Source organism: Astatotilapia calliptera, chromosome 16 (genome assembly GCF_964374335.1).
Source record: "Astatotilapia calliptera chromosome 16, fAstCal68.1, whole genome shotgun sequence".
Taxonomy (NCBI): domain Eukaryota; kingdom Metazoa; phylum Chordata; class Actinopteri; order Cichliformes; family Cichlidae; genus Astatotilapia; species Astatotilapia calliptera.
The window spans coordinates 5,944,674-5,965,442 of record NC_137437.1 but is presented as its reverse complement, the minus strand read 5'-3'; the positions used below and the strand labels follow the sequence as shown (position 1 = coordinate 5,965,442).

The following is a 20,769-nucleotide window of genomic DNA, read 5'->3' as shown; positions in this document are numbered from 1 at the left end:
ACCCATGCACTTTGTTTTAAAGTTTTAACAAACTGTCACATTGATACTCAGACTCAACATTATTTCCTTAATGAAATAGTTTCTCTTTTAATGATACAATAAAAGACATAAAGATGAAGAAATAAAAAAATAATAAATACAATAGAATAATTACAAAATGCAGAACATGAAACAGAATCTGGAACAGATGAATCACAAACCTTTGCCTTTAAAAGCATCAGAACGGTGAAATGTTTTCCAATTTTTAGCAATGAGCTCAAAGATACAGGGTAATAGTATGGTATGGAATAGTATGTCCTTTTCTTTGAAACCCCGTGTGCTGGACTTAAGAGCCAGAACAAAGCTGTCTGAGGTGTCTCACACTGTCATGTAACCAGCATTCCTATCACGTACAGAGGCATTCATTTCCCACACGGACATTTAGAAATGGATACATTTTCATTTGACGAAGGACTGAGATGTCAGGTAAAGATGTTCAGTGTGAAAGAGCATCTGGACCATCATGGATTACCAACAGATGTAAATAAACATCTGCTGAACGTGAGTTTAAAACGTCCTGTGGTGAAGCTTGACTTACAAACAGAGATAGCCTTGTGCTAATGCAGCTACTCTGGCAGCAGGTCGTCTCCTAGCTCTTCATCTGCAAAGTCGTCATCCTCCACACGCTTCTTGACTCCCGTCTTTGGTCTGTCCATCTGAGGCCCCAGTGGGTCCACGTAAGACGCATCTACACACAGGAGGAACAGCTTGTGATGAAATAGTTTGGGACGCTGTATCCCGATAGAGACATAATGTCAACATTGTACATCCTTTCTACCAATGCCGTTCTTTTTCTGTGTGTGTTTTTCTCAAGGAGCGCTGCAGAGTGAGATCGTGTGCACAGACAATTTCACTGCATTTTTTGGCATTCTAAATAGATGAGTTAAGATAACTTTCAACATTTAAGTCTGCACAGGTTCATATTTTAAAAACACTGATATAAATATTACTCTGTTCCATTTTTAAACAGCTGCAATGAATTGCATTTAAGGATACATTATTCAAGTTGTTCTTTTCCCTTATACTCAGTGACCCTGCTCTGTTCGTGGTGTGTCACTGCTTGGCTGAGTTGCTGCGGTTGCTAAACTGACTTGTTGCAATGGTTACAGTGAGCGCTTTAGAACGTCTCATTCATGCACAAATGTTTGAACAGGCAGGCTGCACGGCCAGGTGCTAGATTTTATACATCTGAGGCAAAGGGACTTACAACACCTGAATTCAAAGATTAGAGGTGCGGCCCAATACTTAATGACAACCCATGCAGTTTATCTGCAGAGGACTATCCGCTGTGTGCTGCAGACAAAGAAAAACCTTTGATAATATCTTTATGATCATCTAAACCTCAGAATGTGTTTCAACATGGGCTTGAACTCTAAATAGATACACGAATACAGCTCTTTTCTACTTTACTGGACCATTCAAAGACCTTTATAGAATTCAGTCACCCATTCACACAAGCACTTTTTTCTATGCCTGAGTGCTTTTCGATCTTTTCCAATCTAACATTCACACTACAGCTCACTGCGACTCATAATGTGGATGGCTAAATTATCAGAATTTCAGCCATCCATGTAGATGATGTTCCAGCACTAAATGAAATGAAACTGAACTAAGATGTCCATAAACCATCTGTGTGGTTATATATTTACTCATATTTTTCTAAAACAGGCACGTATGTCTTGCACAACACATGAAGTTCAAAGACATAAGATAGTTAGGTAGGTGTTATATCATTAACTGCAGAGAAAAATATGGTTTCCTCACCCAGTTCTTTTGGACTGCTGGCTTCATAAGGTTCATTTGAACCAGGAAGTGACCTCATTTTGGCGCTCAGACGCTCTCCTTTGGTGCTGCTGCTGCTGCGACCACTGTCTGTACAAAAACAAGCACACACCTGCTGACTCATGATCTTTTTTAAAAGCAATACTCACATTCAAAATCCTATTAAAAGCTGTTTAAATGTTTAAGCTGTTTAAAACAGCAGTGCCTCTGTCTGTGGCCTGCATGCGACTGAATATAGACGTGCAAAGTTTTCTTGCACACTTTCACGTACAAAATGTCTTTTTCATGGCCCAAGTATCTCGCTGACATTGGCTGAATGTGTGCAGAAAAAGCATTCCTCCAATGTGAAATCACAGTCACTAAATATCACTGACATGTACGACTTGCTGTACAATAATGGACGATTTTTGTGAAAACATGGCGCGGTCGAACATGCCTACTGAGCAGCTGCTAAAATGCAACACTAATATGCAACACACTCAGGTACTTTTGACAGGATGTAATGAATATGCTGGATAATGTGCACATGTGTGTTCCAGGCTTATATGACAGGCTGACAGGGGCGTGTAGTGATATGAATTAGAGACATGACTGCAGACAGCAGCAGCCAACATCTGGCTGCCAGGTAGCCTTGGAAACCTTAGGGGATCGGCAGCAGAAAGCTGAAAAACAGGAAGGAGGCCTGATATTCCACCTTCCCCTCATAGTCCCAAAAAAATCTCAAACTGCTGGCAAACTGAGACCTCGGTTGGAAAAATCAACGTTTCCCCCCTGCCTTCCTTTCTTGGACAGTTTCGTTTGCATTTCTCTTTTAGTTTACACAACACATGCTAGAAGCTAGGAGCTGCAACAGAAGTTTCCACAATTAAAGACGTTATAGGCTTGTTTTATACACCTCTGAAACACAAATAACCCTTTATTTTTGCAAGGAGATGGAGATCAATAGAGATGACGCAACTTTCTGGCTTTTAACTATTTTTTCTTATTAAAGATATGTTGAAAAAAAGTTCAGGTACATTAACCCAACCATATCATTTACGTTTGAAAAGGCACATCACACATGATAGAAAACACAGGTTAGAAAATCCCCACGTTTCGACACACTTCTCTCCTGTTCTGCCACTGCGTTTCACCAGATTCAGACTGCAGAACGACAGCTGTGGAAACGTGAGAAAACAAACCACCAGACTCACACGTCAGTCACGAGAGAGCTGAAGACCTGCAGACACACGAGACCACACAATACGCAGACTTTACAGAAAAGATGGAAAACTCTCAGGTGAACGAGAGGGTTTTCCCCGAATATCTCGGAGCCGTCTGAGTGCTCGCTCCCCTCCTCCTCCTCCTTTCAGTGCAAAAAATGAGCACAGTCCAACATCACGGCTGCCTGTCAAACGATTTCTGGATCAGGTCCATTTTTTCTTCTTCACTTGGGAAACTCACTTCTGCTATGCGTGCCTTGCAGTGCTTCACTCAGATGGTTTTAATCACTTAAAAGATTTCTAATGACAGGAGCTCTTATAAAATTAAAAATAAAATAGGTCTGATGCTAATGCTCCGTAGAAGAGAATCACCTGTATGTGCAGACACCTTTGCCTGACTGAAGAACTTTATCAGAGGTCATCTTAAGATTTCACAGCAGAGACTCACAGTACAAACCTAAACATGCTGTTGCTGCTACACAGCTTCCCTTAGTCTAATTTATGTGAATTTTGCTGTTTTGGCTCTTAAAGCTCATTGGCAGGTGAGCTGACTGTGCATTTGAGGGCAAACTACAGATGTAACAACTTCTGAAACATCTCTACTCTATCTCTACTTTTAAGATTAGGCTTAAAATGTTCATTTTTGCTAAAGCATATAGTTAGGGCTGGATCAGGTGACCCTGAATCCTCCCTTAGTTACGCTGCAATAGGTGTAGGCTGCTAGGGGATTCCCATGATGCATTGGGTATTTCTTCTTCAGTCACCTTTCTCACTCATTATGTGTTACTGGACCTCTCTGCACTGAATCATACTTGTTATTAATCTCTGGCTCACAGATGGCCCCGCCCCTCCCTGAGCCTGGTTCTACTGGAGGTTTCTTCCTGTTAAAAGGGAGTTTTTCCTTCCCACTGTTGCCAAAGTGCTTGCTCATAGGGGGTCATATGATTGTTGGGTTTTTCTCTGTTTGTATTATTGTACGATCTACCGTACAATATAAAGCGCCTTGAGGTGACTGTTGTTGTGATTTGGCACTAGATAAATAAAATTGAATTGAATTGAATGAACTGAGCAAAGAAACAAGCCCCAGTTTATTCAACTACAAATGGCCAGAATTACAGGCACATAGCCTGAAAGTCACAGTCTTACATACCTCTCCCCGAGTCCAGTAGTGGACTGAAGTGTTTAGACTCAGACTGAGATACTGGGAAGCAAAGAGGAAGCAGAGAGGGAATACAGATGAAGACAGAAGATCCAGAGAAGAAGATGAGAAGGAAGGAGAGATTACAGAGCTAGACTGAAGGTCTTACAGCACAGAGAGTAGCAAAAAAGTCTGCCACTTGCAATGAAAGATGATGACAATAAATGTGTCTGCGGTTTACAACCTCGCTTCTCTCACCTGCTTTGACCTCATCTTGTGCACCATGAGAAAATGAGAAAAGGATCTGGGTTTTAGTTCAACAATTTAAACGTTCAAACCAATATTTAAGCATCTGAAAGACTGAAGTAGCAAGGCTGTGATGGACAGTCTCCAGCAACCGTGTGTGTTCATTTTAACAGATGCATTTGGAGGCTCTGGCACCTCTAAGCTATGGGAAGATGAAAAGTCCTAATCTAATTTATCACGACACAGAGGACTAATGGAAGCCTTGGCGGGAGAGAGCAGCAAGCGCATTAACAGGTGTCCGTTACACAAACTCATATATGAATACAACTCGACTACAGGAGCCTGCTAGAGACGTTCAGCTGCACAGCATGGAAAAGCTGGGCCTTGTTACACTTTCTGGAGGCTCTCTGGTTTGTATGGATTACATTTGAAATTTGCTCATGGTCCAGCTTTCCAGTGCCACAGCCAGCCTATTTGTCTGTATTTGATGGGGATCTGTACTGAATGTTCAGCCTCTTCAGAGTCCACTAATCCCACAGAGTGCTCAGACCTCCTCATCCTGCAGGATCCAGCAGGATGAGGAGGTCTGAGCAGATCAGGCCTCAGTGTGGTGTTTGAAAACATATACCCATAACGCTGGACTTCTTAGGAGAGATGAGGACAGGTGTGGAGATGCCTGCTGCAGCATGTGTGAACAACAGGTAGAGAGACAGAAAGAAGCAGTGAGACATAAAAATAAAAGAGTGGATCTGATGATCAAAATCATGACGACGATCGTCGTTATAGAAGAGGCATCAGAACCATTACAATGTTTTATGAAAATTATATTTATGTGAGCAAACTTCTCAAACTAAAATCTTGGTTTAGCTCAAGCTGCCATGAAAAAAACCTACGCCTAATAAAGTTCACAGATGTTCCTGTACTGTATGGTCATTTAACTTGAAATTACACCAAAACCCACACATGGAGATGGTTTTCAATGTGACTCTAATAAGATTTTTATAGATGTGCCTCATTCTGGGAGCTCAGTGTGCCTTTTGTGTTGCAGTACAACACAAAACAAGTGTAAGTTTAAATCCTTAATGATGTAAGGTCTGAGCAGAGAGAACGTGGATAGAGGACATGGAGAGCACAGTCTGTGGACAGATGCCACAGACAGATGTGTGGCTCTCTGTCTCTCTGCTGGCTGATTTGGGGGATCCACAGTTGTTTGATGCCACATCACCAGCACAGTTACATACTTATTGACATCTGCATTATTAACACCGCAACACAGATACAATGGGGGAAAGTAACTATCTGATCACCTGCTGAATCTGTATGTTTGCTTGTTTCCATGGAGACACAGAATGTCAACAAAATCCAAAAATCCACAAAAAACCCCAACATTATATAAAAGTTATAAATTGATTTGCATGTCACTGACTTAAACAAGTATTTGATCCTCAAGCATAACACCTACTAAGTACTTGATGGTGAAACCCTTGCCTTGGCGATACGTTGTGGGTCATTGTCATGCTGGAAGATCCATCCATGACTCATCTTCAGTGCTCTGGCTGAGGGGAGGAGGTTCTCATCCAAGATTTTACGGTACACTGGCCCCTCAGTGCAGTGAAGTTGTCCTGTGCTCTTAGCAGAAAAACAGCCCAAAGCACAATGTGTGCTTGACTGTGGGGATGATGTTCTTTGAGTCATACCCAGCATTACATTTCCTCCAAACACAGAGGGTTGAGTTGATGCTAAAGAGCTTGATTTTGGTTTCATCTAACGACAGCACTTTTCCCCAACATGATTTAGATGTTCACTGGCAAACTCAAGACTGGCCTGCACAGCCTTCTTGAGCAAAACGACCTTCTTGAGCGCTGCAAGATTTCAGTTCATTACAACACAGCGTGTTACTAATGGTGTTCTTGGAGACTGCGGTCTCGACTGCCTTCAGATCGTTAACAAGCTCCTCCCATGTAATATTGGGGTAATCCACCGCCTCATCACCATCCTCACTCCATGAGGCAACATCTTGCATGGAGCTGCAGACTGAGGATGACTGATGGTTATTTTATGTTTTTTCCATTTCCAAATAATCACACCAGCAGCTTTATAAGCTACGGTCATGTAGCTCATTCCAGTCTTGTGCAGGTCTGCAATTTTGTCCCTGACAACCTCTGACAGCTCTCTGGCCTCAGCCATGGTGGTGGTGGTGAGGCTGGAATGGAAGAAGCTGATTCTGTGGACAGGTGTGCTTTATACACAAACTGAGCTCAGGAGTATTTGTAATTGACTGATCCCAATCTGTGAGAGACAGAATTCTGTTGCAGTTGTAGGGATCAAATATTTCTACTCAGTAACATGCAAATTAATTTATAACTTTTATACAAGTTTTTTTTTCTTGAACTCTGGTTGATATTCTCTCTCTTTCCATTAACCTACCATAAAAATTAGAGACCGTTAATATCCTTCTAAAGTAAGCAATGGAGATCGAATAATTATTTACACCACTATAGGTTGATGATGTGTGGACGCACAACTCTGGACTCAGTTGCAAATAACAGCGGCGGTAATCTGTTGACCTAATTTGAAAAACAACAACCGACTCACCAGCGCTGCCTGCACTGCTCTCTCTGCCTTCTCTTCGACTTCTCGCGCTGCCTTCCCGTCCCGATTTTATCCTCTGCAAAGGGAAATAAGAGAAAAGGGTGGCGTATGAGAGAAATTGCGGGCAGGGACACAAATAACACTAAATGTGTTCTAAATGTCTTTGACTTCAAAACGCAGTTTTGCCAATCAGATTACAGCGCTTCAATAAACACTGTGCTTCATAAACATAAACAAATTTTTTTGCTATGAAAACAATCTGGCAAAAAGATAAGCCCCAATATTCAACGGAATGTGACATTAATGCGCAAAAAATATTACATACCATAAAAATGTTACATGTAAACAAGCCTTACATAAAGTCAGGGGAGTACTCTGCAGAATCACTAAAACCATAAGCAGTTAGTTTTAAAGATGATGACAAAAAAGGAAAAGAAATGAAAACAAGGATATATGATGCCACGAAAAACAACCACACAAAGCCAACGTCGAGCTCATATATTAGATTTCGGTTATTGCTATCCTCTCAGTCCTCGTGTCATGCACCGTGCAGTTTGTTTTATCAGTGGGATCGGTTGTTTTCCACTGTTTTTCAGTTTGAAGAATTTGGGGATTAACGAGTCAACCCTCCATCATTCTCTGCAGGCCTGTTTCTCTGCTCCAACAGCAGCTGGTTGTTATTTGACGAACTCATCGGTCTAATCTGTTCCTGGCTTTGATATATCACTCCACACGACCAAGGCACACGGCTCTGTTACTCTGGCTTTCTTCAAATCTTCACTGATCCCAAACCACCTCTAGTTTATGTATCACAAGTGTGTTGTTTAGAAGCCATTAAATAATAATTACATATAAGGAACAATGCATTGCAGAAGTTATTCAAAAGATGCAGTGTTAGCTGATTATTTTCTTACTCAGCTATTATTCATAATAAACAGGATATGAGAACATTCCCGTGATCAGAGTCTTGGAGTACTGCATTGGTAAAACACCTAAAAATATTTTTCTTCACAGACAAATGTGCGAAAGGTCCCATTCTGTGTTATTTGTAATCTTCATCATCAGCAGTGCGCTTAAACCCAGAAATTAAGAACAATATTAATACAGCATAAGTAAACCAGGATATTCTATTGATCATATGCAAGCAGTGGGATAAGATCCAATTAGAAACAAGCAACATTGTTGGCCTATGTAATGTGGTTCCATGACTTGGGTCTTGAGTTAATCTAGGTTTAGATTGGGAAAGAAAACACAGGCTTTATGCTAACCATCACAGAAAATGAGATTGATCCCTTTGGCTGCTTATATTCAAACCACTGACCACTTTTCTAATTCATTCTGACGTTTCATGTGACACTGAACAACTCAAACTGCTCTGGCATCAGACCTGAGAACAGCTCTCCAAACACTAAAGCTGTTTTGAAAAAGACCCGAGATTACTATCAGCCAGGTGTTAAACAGCTGTACAGCATCTGTTTGATTCATGGAAAATAAATAGAGACGAAAAACAGCTGTTTTTCATGCAGCTGCAGAGTTGCAGTGACCACGGTCCAACGTTGCATCTAAAGGAAACGCGCGTGTTTTAAATCAGCGAGCACTCATCCAGGAACAGACGTCAGGGTTCTGTTAAAAAAAGTGATGAAAAGATGACTGATGAAAGTGCCCGAAAGGTCTCTAATGTACAACTGCAAAATACGCAAGTAATTCATCAGGCAGCATGTTAACATGCATCAGATGGACCCACTTATACAAAACAAAGTGGAGTGTGTGGAGTTTAATTCATGCAAATAGATCTCGGATGTTGTTCCTGGGATCTGCTGGAGCCTACCTTGGGGGTCACTACACCGAGCGCTCCGATTACCACTCGGACCACTTATTATGAGCCCTTGGTACTTCTCCAGCTTCTCATGTTCCTTCTTCCTGATGTTGTTGTCAATCTGTATAGCTACATCTATCACTACGGCTGTCTTCTTCTTCTTGTCTACCACCACTATGTCCCACAGGATCTTAGCTCAGTCATTCTCCACCACCCTGAGGGGGCATACTTGGCACATATGTTTCTGTATACTATGCCGGCCACTTGGTTATGGCGTTCCATGTATGCCCTGCCTGCTAGCATCTTCCACCCTGCTGTTATGTGCTGGATTGTCTCAGGGGCATCTTTACACAGCCTGCACCTGGGGTCTTGCCTGGTGTGATAGACCCCAGCCTCGATGGATCTATATGTTATAAATATGTGTGTGTGTCACCATTATTAAAAATCAATTCCATTTTATTTCTATCTTTGTTAGTGAACTTTTTGTGGGGGGGTTTCTGCAAATTATTTTCAAGTCTTTTTTTTATTAAATGTAGAATTGAGATCTGCCAAACAGATCATTAGTTTATTTACTCAGAAATGTCTGACAGAATACCTGCTCTCTGATTTCCTTCATCTTCTCTACCTTCTTCAGTTTGGTGGCGTAGTCTTGGGCTTCCTTCAATTGCATATCTGTGCACAGCCGCACCAGGAAACGCAAGCCTGCACCAAACAACACACACACACACTCTTTAATTTTACACTCTGATCAGGGCACCATCTGTTGCTGGTCAAGAGTTCCGTTGAAAACTGCGTAACAAGCTGGATCAATTACATTCCACATTTTCTGGAAACTTTCGGTGGATTTCTTTATAAGTTTCCAGTGCTTTCTGGGAGTTTCCTGTGAAAGAGGAAAAGAAGAAGAACAAAAAATGAAATGAACTCTGCTAGCTCACATTGCAACTTTGCTTTGTTGTTTTATTGCCATGCAAGCTGAGGCGAAACGTGTTTTTCTCACCACTTCGTCTGTAGCAGCTTGCCACCATTAGCTGCCACTTCACCTGAGTTGGTCTGAGGAGCAGAAACACATCTGATCAATATAAACACACAAACCAACACCTGACTTAAATCATTTTGCTGACCTCATATCAGTATGCCAGTACCACACTGAAATGGTTAATATATTTTAATAATTGATACCACGTAACAAAAAAGGTGGAACTATGTGCCTCAAGATTAGAGAATGTGAAACAACTTCACTAATTTTTTCTGCAACAGTTCCATATAAAACGAGAGGCTTTCACATTCATTTAAGTTTGAAACTCATTTAAAGGGCTTCCATAAAAACCTTAGAGTGTGAACTTACAATTTTTTACCAACCCATCCGTGCTATCTGTTTAAAATAATCTAAATAGTAGTTACTTACTGTATTAGCGTGGCTCTTTCAAAGTACTGAATGGCTTTCTCACAGAACTGTGTCTCAATGTAGTAAGCTCCGAGCCACTCAATCACATGGATGTTGGAGGGAAAGTACCTAAAGGACTGGACAGCAACAATGTAACAACATTAGTTAGCTTAAAGTAGTGGTGTCAAAAGTAGGGGCTGGGGGCCAGGATCAGGACAGCAGAGGGTCCAATCCGGCCTGTGTTTAGATAATGTGAAGAAGGGCATAAATCTTTTACTTTTATCTGCACTTTGAGAAGTTTTACAGCCTTTTGTACTGCTAAATATCTCCATCATGGTCATGCATACTACTCTAACATAATTAACTAACAGATGAGCAAAAAAGTGACAAAAAAAACAAACAATTTTTTCATTGTACAAATTGCTGTTTTTTACAATGGGTCCACAGACAAAAAATATACTGTTAACTTCTGTACAGTGTAATTTAGAGAGAAAACCCCCCGCCATGAAATTAAGCTTCTGGTACCTCATAATAGTACTGGAAAGCCTGGGATTTGTCCCCCTCGCCATCATGCAGTTCTCCCAGCTTAGCCAGTGCCTGGGCGTCTGTGGGAGTTACACTGATGACCTGCATTAGCCACTCGATTGCTTGTTCGGGATTTTCTAGAAGCTCATAGCTGGGATCAAAGTGTTAAGAACTAATAGATGCTCATGTGATGATATATGGACAAACAGGCTCGAATCCCTGAATGAACACATTCCAACAAACCCTAAAGTACATACGAGTAAAAACAGATCATCTGTGTGACATACAAACGATCACTAGAGCCTGTCTGACACAGTATTTTTAAGACTATATCAGACTATATACTGATATTTGGCGATTTAGAACTCAGATATTCCAATATATCGTCTAAAAATGTTTTCTTTCACACACAGCAAAGAAACCAAACAGATTTATGTTTAGGAGTAAAGGCTGCCTTACTCTGCTCAGATCAGCTGGTTTTTGTGTTTGTGTCTTTCTAAATATGTTGTTGGCAACAGGGGCATCGTATGGTGCCCCCTGGTGAACAAACTATGCAACATCAATGGACTTTGACACTTTGTAATGGCATTTCTCTCACGTCTTCTTTACTTCTCTAATTTTCATTGATTGTCTCTTACAAATGCCGATAACAATAGAAGAACAAATAGCTAATATTGGGCGATTGTACTGGCCCGCTGATAAAACCATCTCCACATAGCACTTGTTAGCAGTGGGATACAGGCTGGCCAGCTGGTACATGACTTGGGAACTGTTCCTCAGAATGGCATGGAGCTTCAGGAAGCAGTCCAGAGCCTCCTCTAGGCGATTCAGTCTTTGATAAGTCAGACCTGGAACAAGGTTTAGGGGAAAATTCAGTCACGTAACTGTGCCTCTATGTTAATAATAATCACACATATATACCACATGTTGGTGTAGTTTTATTCCAGCGATACCTTTTACTTAAGATGACTTTAAAATTTGGATGCTGTTGTTTAAAGAGCTACCGTGTCTGTGAATACGATAGCTCCAAAGGTTTTAAATGAATTCTGAGAAAACTTTGTATAGGTGTAGAGTCGGGTCATATTAACAAACCATTTAAATTTCATTAACATCAACCAAGGTCTTCAAGGTGAACTTAAAGATTTATTGGCTGAAAACAGACCAAAACGCCTGATAAGTTATGTTAACTAATGTTAGCCTGATAACTGAAACTAAGATTCTGACAACTGTGGTGTGTACTGTCAACAGAAAGTACCCATGAAGCTTTCAAATATCATGTCTCATTTGACCTCTGACCTCTCCTTTAAGGTCAATAGCTTGATCTGAAGGTTAAAGTAATAACAGTAGATAGAGGTAATTAAAACTATTTTTCTTACTGCAATTGTTTGTATTAAAAACATTTATAAAATGGTATATGGGAATTTTAAATCTCACATTATAGTTTGCATCCAAATATGTCACATTTGACCTCTGACCTCAATTTTGCATCTGTCTTTCTTTCAAATTGACCCAAAAATGCATGCTATCTTTAAAGAAAGTATTGTCAAGAGAAAGAAAATGAGCTGCCTACTTGGTTAGAAACATGCTGTAGTATATTATTATATAATAAAATAAGGTTATTTGTGTCCACGTATTGATAAATCAATGCCAATTATCCATTACCTACTCCTACATAATCTTTAAACACAAAATACAATACAATTAAAAGTAAATACTTCGCAGAGAGTGAGCTGCCCTGGGGGAGGTTTGTGCTCTAAGTGCTTCTTGTTATTTATGTATTTGTGCACATTCCAATAGAGTCGGTCATGCTGTGTCCACACTTATTCTCAATGTAGCCTCAGCCAATATTCTGATACTCATAGCAGAATGCTGGATGAAGATACACAGAGATTTAGACAGGGCACTTATGGCCTCACTATATTTTCCTAACAGTCAAGAGTCTGAATTTAAAGTTCAACCAGTGCTTGCAGCAAATATTAACAGACCACAGTTCAGAGTGCAGCAAGCTCTTGTTGTTCATTCCCAAATGATTCTTGCACGTCCAATTGTTGTTGCGCAATACATCAAACCTCCTGCTTATCTACTACCGCATTACAGCTGCAGTTAAGGAGCACTTACCCAGGTTGTAAAGGCCTTCGGTGCACGAGGAATCATTCCTCAGTGCTTCTTTGTAGAACTCTGCAGCCTTTTCATAGTCCTGTTTGACAAACACCGTGTTGCCCTTGTTGATAAGTGCTGCTGGGTTGTAACGATCAGCATTCATAGCAAGGTCGGCATATCGATCAGCCTGGTCGTAGTCTTTCTCCTGTTAGGGAAATTACAAGAGAAGAGAATATGGTTGTTCAATCATCTCCCAACAGTAACATTTAGTATTACATTTTTTAACAGCAAACCTCCAAATATTTTGCTGATTTTAAGTGTTTTAAATTTTCAGAACTTTTCAGTCTAATGTTATTTTATAATCAAGAGATTCTTACCAGAAAATAGAGGAAAGAGAGGTTAGTGGCTGCAGCGCTCTTCACTCTGCTGTCCTTCTTCTCAAATGCCTTCAATGTTTCCACTGCCTGAAAACACACAACTCATTACAATCAGGGTAACACTCTGTACTAAAGCTCCTCCAGTACAGCATTCTCAGTAATAAATGATATTTTAAGTACAAGCGTATTTCCCCAGCATGTAACACACAAAGAAACATAGAAAAGACACATAAATTTACTGAATTGTTAGTCAAAGAATCAACGACAATATTATTAACCATTAATAGCCAATCACTGATAAATTACATATGCATCTTCACATTTATGGTGAAGATACTTGGACATTTTGGCATTTTTTTCTAAGAACATTTGAAGGTAAGCTGTAATTCTGCTTCATTCCTTACATCTGTTTATGCATCACCTTCACTGTGTGCTGTGCTCTGGTGAAGTAAATATAATGCTTTGCAAGTTTAAAGTCAGTCCCTTTCCCCTTTTTGTCTAACTGACTGTCTCTGTGAGTATGTTACATTCTGGGGAAAATTTCCCAACTGTATTAGTGAGTAAGGATTAGCATTTTCACAAATCACCAGCTTGGCTACAGCTGCACAGATGACCACCAGTTACATCACCAACACTCCTGTGTGTAAATACTGTAAAAGCACCACAGCATGCATCAGATGTAAAACCAGCGGTTACAAGATAGTTAGTTACTACAGTGAGTCCTTTAATCTTAGCCACAAAGCAGCTCCACACATGGCTGCATGTCCTCCACTGTTCAGTTGGATATTATTATTAACAAAGAATACGTTCAGCACAAAGATTTTCCTGAGCAGTCTGTGGGGCCTAAACCAATAACTGCCTCACAAACGTCTCCTTGCAGTGGCATTATTTGGGTAAAAGACGTCCTTATGAAGCAACAAGTTAAGGGGGACAAACCCAGTACAATCTAAATGTGGACATGGGAATGAAAGGCAGACATACCTCAACCTTAGGCATGCAGATGGGGAGGAAACAAAAGCAAAAAGACAATGAGAAGATGAAATACTCAGTCGGACACTGAGCTCTGTTCAAACAGCCTCAACAAGAGAAAACGCACAAGTATGAATAGTGCTGAGCAACAGTATTACAACATTGTTATAAAAAGAAAAGAAAAAGATGGAAACACAAATTAATGTAAACGGATAACGAAGAACAGGTTTCACATGTTTTAAGGGAATTACACTTCCATAAATTGAATGCGTGTGATCCTTACTTAATCGCATCGACTTTTTCGGTTTGGCAAATATTACCAAAGGTATCAATTTACATGACAGCCGCATATGATGGAAGCTACTAAAGCCTCATTTTGATGTCTTATTATGGTCTAAAATTTAGTTTAGCAGCAAATTATTAAGAGTGGAAGGTGTGGTTGTAAAATACACAGACCAGAAAAGAAGGAAGTACCCTTAATGCTGCTGATACTCTCACCTGTTTGAAGTCCTTCTGTCTGAGGTAGGTGATGGCTTTGTTGATCTCTAAATCATTGGCAAGCTCGACATACTGAGAACTCTTCACCATGTCGACACACCTTAAAAAAAAAAAAGAAAACATACATTCACTATCTTCACGTGTCAAATGCCAGCATTCGATTGATCACTGTAAACAGCAGGTGCATAAATGGAGAATAATTAAGCAATTGTTTGATTTTGACTTATGTTTCTCAATATTGAAATGGTCCTCTCCAACATACTAATGTGCATTAGTGCACATCAATGCACATGTCGAGTACTTTTACGAGTATTCAACATGTATTATGTTCATTTAAAAACCTAAATAAGAAAGCATTAGGGAGAGAAATTGTCGAAATAATAGTAGAGCTTGAGGTTTATTGTCAGTCTGCTCCAGAAAAATGTTCAGAAAATGTGATCAAACTAGTGTGCAGAGAAGTTTAGGCAAGTAAAGGAACTTTGGAAAGTCCCTCACACCACCACTAAAGAAACGAGAGCCACTGGAAGACTCAAACAATTAAAACTAGAGCTTTTTTTTTTAAACGTTCAAGCAATGAAGTTTAGCACATTTATGTAATTGTAAATGAACTGTAAATATACCACAGTTAGGCACTGTCACAATTTTCAGTTATTCAATGACAAACAAACATACCATGCTCACATTAAAGTCTTTAGATGCAAAGAAAAAGACAGCAGTAACAAACCAGTCAAATCCAGTAGCAAACAAAGTCTCAATCGCTGGGGCAATGAGCTTGGCTGCTGTCATGATGTATTTCTCAGCCAGGGTTTTTCTATGAACAGCATACAGGAAGTCAGAGGAACAGGTGAATTAAGGGGGGGGGGGAAGTAACACAGAGGACTGATGGAGCAAGACAGAGTTGGGTTTGTGTTGTGTGAATATCTTCTTACAGATCTCTCTCCATCTGGTGAAGTTTGTCATTTTTAATGGCTTCAATGACCATATTGGAGCTGGTGTCTTCCTGAAAGAGTTGGCAGAACTAGACTTAATTAATGAAATAATAATAAATGCTGTAATAAAATATCACTCACATTGGAAGGGATGTATTTGTCTTCATCATCAATGCCCAGAGGAACAGAAATGAGCTTCTGAAAGGCCTTCTTCATCCTCTCTCTGTCACCGATAGCATAGTAGCACAGGATAAGGTTGAAGCCTGTCTTGATATTTGGACTCTCGCTCATGATGTGCTCGAAAGACGTAATGGCATCTGTGTACTGGCCCATGCAGATAAACACTACACCGATATTCTGCATGATCTTGATCCTCATTTCTTTGTGGGCATTTGTTATCTGATCCAGCGCCATTCGGTAGAACTTGATGGCTTTAGGATAGTTCTTCTGTTTAAAGTAGATGTTGGCCATGTTGACTTTCAGGCGGCCTGGAACAGCAGCATGCATAGTTTGACGGAAAAACCACAAGACAAGCGATACAACAAAGAATTTACAATGTATGAAACATGACTTTTTTCTTATGTGTCAGTGATCTGGGACTATTTAACACAATGCCACAATTTTCCCAGCAGTAAAAATCCAAGATACTGCAAAAAATACACCAAGAGCTACACCTCAGAGTCTACAGGCCTCAGTTATCATGTTAAAGCTCATGAGAGTACAATTAGAAAATGATTGATCTAGTATGGCTTCGATATACGTTTCTACAAGAAGAGCATAGCTTAGATTTGCACTCATTGAGACATCCATGTACGCGTCTTTATACCAAAGTATTGTCGAGTCAAACGTGAGGCCACCTGCAAAGCGTGGGTGTTACTGGGTCATGGGGAGGACAATGATCCCATGAAAACAAGCAGATCTATAACAGAATGACTAAAAAAAGAAAAGAATCAACACGCTGCAATAAACGAGTCAGAGTGCAGACCTCAACATGATTTAAATCCTGTGGTAGGTCCTTAAGAAAGCTGTGGATAAATGAATGCCTGAAACCCTGAAGGAACTGAAGCAATGTTGTAAAGAACAGTGAGCCAATATTCCTCAACAACAACAGGAAACACTGATAAAGTCATTGGGATAAATATTACTTGAAGTTGCTGCTGCTGAAGGTATTCCACAAGCTTTCATGCAGTGTATAAAACTTCATTTTCACATGATTGTATTTACAAGGGCTGCCACATTCTAAGTACACCAGCAGTGAGTGTGAAGCTGAGCGGCCTGCTCACCTGCGTTACTGAACATTTTATTCTTCACAATGATCTGGTAGCTGTTCAGGGCCTCTGGGTACATTTCATTGTTTGTGTATTGGTTGGCAAGGTTGAGCAAAACCTGTAATGGGAGAAACATTTAATATTTCTAAATAAAATAATTAAAAACTGATGTTAGAAATTGATTCTCAAAAACAAACTTTAAATTGTATCTGTCTTCCGCGAGCTGTTCCTTCCTAAATAGCTGAGCCATGAACACAAACATCTGAGATGATTTACTTTAATATTTTAATATGAAACAATAATAATAATTTACTCTGAATGAGATAAATAAGAACAGATTTTGCATACACTACTGAGTAAACACTTGTGGTTTATTTCTACAGTTATTGTAGACCAGGAGGATATGGAGCATTTTAAATGAAAAGTACAACTTTGATTTATTTTTGACTGAAAAAAAACCCTCTCTTGCTTATTTTTACTTATCACTTATCAGTTTGGTTTTTCAGGCATTAAAAAGTAGTTTTTTCAAAAGAAAATCAACACCAGACTGTTCTTTTAGAAAGCAAATCATTACTCATGAGTGCAGAGTGTAGAACAAGCATACAGCAGCCTGACTTACAGAGTACGTGAGGTCTAGATTTATATGGTCTGCACTGCCAGACTGTTCCCTCTGTCTGACCAGGGCTCTCTCCTTCCGCCCTGCCTCTTTGGCTTTTTCAAGGGCCTGTAGACACAGACACAGACCCACACAAACACACACAGCAAGTAAGCCACTTCTGGGTAATAATCAGAAGTAATTATGAATAAACACTCTGCTGCAATGATGTAACAAGTTTTTCCTGCCCATTAGACATTCTGGTGCCGACCAAAAAGGCCTTGGCCTTCCACAAGATGAAAATTACCTGTAATAACAATATTTTTAAAAACAGCTCTTTTAATTTTTCAGAAATCACAGCAAACCACACACTGCTGTTATGTGACATAACACATTGCCTGTAAAATATTAGACCAATTTTCCTCATGTATGAAAAACCACTGGAAATGGGAAGGTTGATAAACTTCAAGTACTTTGTCCTAACAGCCGTTTTAGGTATTACTCTGGTAGAAATGTAAGCAGTTTTTATACTGCTTACATTTTTATACTACTGTGAGAGAGCTGACACAGTTAAAAATGAATTATGACAAACTGCCCCACTTGGAGAGCCTTCTCTTTAAATCCAGACAGTCAACATTAGTAAAAAGTTTGTTAAAGAGTGAAAGGCTGACCACTTGTAAGGCTCCCATGCTCTGTGCCATGCAGCTCTCCTCTATCAGGTCATTCACTTTCTTCTCCAAGATTTTGATCTTCTCCTCAGGCCTGCAAGAACATGATGAGAGTGAAACATTTGTCAGTTTATAATAGCTGGTAATAAGAGGCCCAAGGTGTGCCAAGAAAATATCCCCCACACCATTACACCACCACTCCCAGCCTGAACCACTGGTGCGAAGAAGGATGGCGAAATGTTTTTGTGTTCCTTATGCCAAATTGTGACCCTACAATCAGAATTTCACAAGCGATGCTTTCTTTCTGTTCTTCTAATCTATTCTATTAGTTTCAGTGACCCTCTAAACTGTAGCCTCAGCTTCCTGTACTACCTAACAGGAGGGTCACATGGCGTGGTCTTCTGCTGATGTAGCCCATCTGCTTTAAGTTTTGATGTGCTGTGCATTCAGCGATGCTCTTCTGCATACCTTGCTTGTAAAGAGTGGTTGTCTGTTACCTTCCTATCATCTCAAAGCAGCATCAGCACGACAATTTCAACTAGAAAATTGCCACTCCCAACAGATCTGCAGTTTTTTAAACACTCAAACTCAAACCAGGCTGTTTCAAGCAAACAGTCATGCCCCGTTCAAAGTCATTTAAATCACATTTCTTTCCCGGATGCAAGGTTTCAACTTCAGCAGGTCATCTTGACCATGTTTATGTGCCTAAATTTACTGAGTTGCTGACATAAGACTGGCAGATTAGATATTTGCATCAAAGAGCAGTTGAACAGGCATACCTAATGAAGTTGCAGAGTGAGTGTACTGCATAGCATTTTCACACTGAAACAAAGCAGTCTAAAGTGATAACTTACGTATCCTCATTCTTTGCTTCGAGTGCAGGTGCAGGACCCCTGGACTGGCCCAGAGGGTCAAAGGCTGAGCCTGAAAATATAAATCATACCAATTCATCACTATATAACTGCAAGGGGAAAGACACAGAACTTGCATCTATAAATATGTCCTTACAAGAATGCACAGAGGTTTATATTAACAAAAAAATGCAATTTTTTTTTTTATTGTTTTATGTTAGAAACACTCAACTGTACCTATTCCTGAAGTATACAATAATAACTTTTAAATCATTATCGACACGCAAAAGACAATAGATGAAACAGACAACTTTAAACTCACCACGACTCAGGGAGGAGGTGTAACCTGCTGCTTTGACGGCAGTCATTGGACGGGCTGACCCATCCTGGTACATTTGCAAAATAACAAAAAATACATATATAGTAAACACTAATTATAAAAAAAATAATCTAACAAAACTATGCAAGACCTTATTTGCACATTTGATTGTTCAATAATACTTCTCACCTGTACAGCTCCAGTCATGGGTCGTCCCATTGAAGAGGCCATATGAAGCCGAGCCTTTGTGAAACAATAAGTATTAATATTGTAATCAATAACAATAATTTAGGTCTTTTTAACATGTAGATATGAAAAAAACGTTCCACATAAATGCTTCACAGTAATGAAACAATCACCATTGGCTGCACATCTTGTCACTGATCATTGATTTAATCTGAGCAACTTTCAACAAAGAACTGCACTTTGAAGGAGGTATCTGTATTTGTTGTGCTCATTCAAAAATGTTTCACTTTTAAAGGATCATTTTTATTTCATTGTACTTACGCCAAAAGAAGAAGCTAAAGATCGAGGTCCAATGGGAGTGCCAGGAAACTTGGCAGTCATCTAGAAAATTAAAGACATGATATATTAGTAGTTAAACGATTTATACACCTCCAGAAAACCCCTCTCTCTCTCCCACTTACTTACTCATTCACTCACACAAGCGCGCACAAACAAACAAACAAACAAACAAACAAACACACACACACACACACACAGAGTATTTGGCACTTACCGGGGGTCTTCTTCCATGACTTGTCCTCACTGCTTGCTGGAAGCCCACATCATTCTCCAGCTCCTTAAAATTAGTCAACAATTAGTCTTCATTTTTTACATAGTGGGCCGACGGAAGAGCAGACATTTTTTACACAAACAATTTTGAAATAAAACTTTGAAGTAATTAGTCTTTCGCCATGCCACTATCTCGACCTCATATAACCAACATTAATTTTTCAAAGTTGATTTTCTATACGCTTAGAAACAATGTGCTAATATAGTGTTAGGTTAGCGGTTAACTTACCTCCGAGTCAAATGTCGGATTATAATCATTGTAACCCGAATAAAGGTCGTCCTCCTCCACAGCCAGATGCACATGTTCCATTTCTGTTTCTCCGGAAAGGTAGTGTATGAAAATAATCCTCAATGTGTGGCAAACAAACAGTTTTCTATGCGCGATAACTGATAATATTTTGTTGTCCTTTTAGGATTTCGTCCCACAATTCAACGCGGCACGGGCGGGACAGTTTCCTTTTCAAACCTCTGATTGGTTTTTCACGCGTCCATCATCGTCTGGCCTCAACCTAATTGGTTGAAGTTGCGCTCGTTCGTTGCTAGGATACACTACAACGCTACAACTTATTTCTTCTTCATATTCTCAAAATTATTTTTAAATAATTACATACATAGTATTTATTATTTATAAAAAGTTACAATTAATAGTTTGTGGGTTTCTTTATTGCTCATTTCA

At 39.7% G+C, this 20,769-nt stretch overlaps 1 protein-coding gene across 5 annotated transcripts; it reads right to left on the bottom strand.

Annotated features, from left to right (window-relative positions):
- Positions 1-62: 62 nt before the first annotated feature.
- ift88 (intraflagellar transport 88 homolog) lies at positions 63-20,528 on the bottom strand. Of its 5 annotated transcripts, none has more exons than XM_026144596.2 (27): positions 20,323-20,528; positions 20,038-20,100; positions 19,806-19,865; positions 19,488-19,541; positions 19,302-19,365; positions 18,983-19,052; positions 18,132-18,222; positions 17,485-17,589; positions 16,881-16,983; positions 15,739-16,085; positions 15,598-15,668; positions 15,393-15,479; positions 14,669-14,768; positions 13,202-13,288; positions 12,843-13,029; positions 11,464-11,572; positions 10,725-10,875; positions 10,221-10,336; positions 9,813-9,865; positions 9,630-9,695; positions 9,411-9,517; positions 7,003-7,075; positions 5,036-5,086; positions 4,420-4,434; positions 4,174-4,224; positions 1,804-1,911; positions 63-727 (listed from the first exon to the last, which is right to left on the bottom strand). In XM_026144596.2, exons 1-27 carry the CDS (start codon positions 20,401-20,403, stop codon positions 606-608), a joined length of 2,592 nt encoding a protein of 863 aa, XP_026000381.1. In that variant the 5' UTR covers positions 20,404-20,528; the 3' UTR covers positions 63-605. The 5 variants fall into 5 exon arrangements, with proteins under 5 accessions (XP_026000381.1, XP_080146564.1, XP_080146565.1 ...); XM_080290438.1 differs by having other exon boundaries at positions 5,036-5,083; XM_080290439.1 differs by lacking the exons at positions 4,174-4,224; positions 4,420-4,434.
- Between the last annotated feature and the right edge of the window lie 241 nt (positions 20,529-20,769).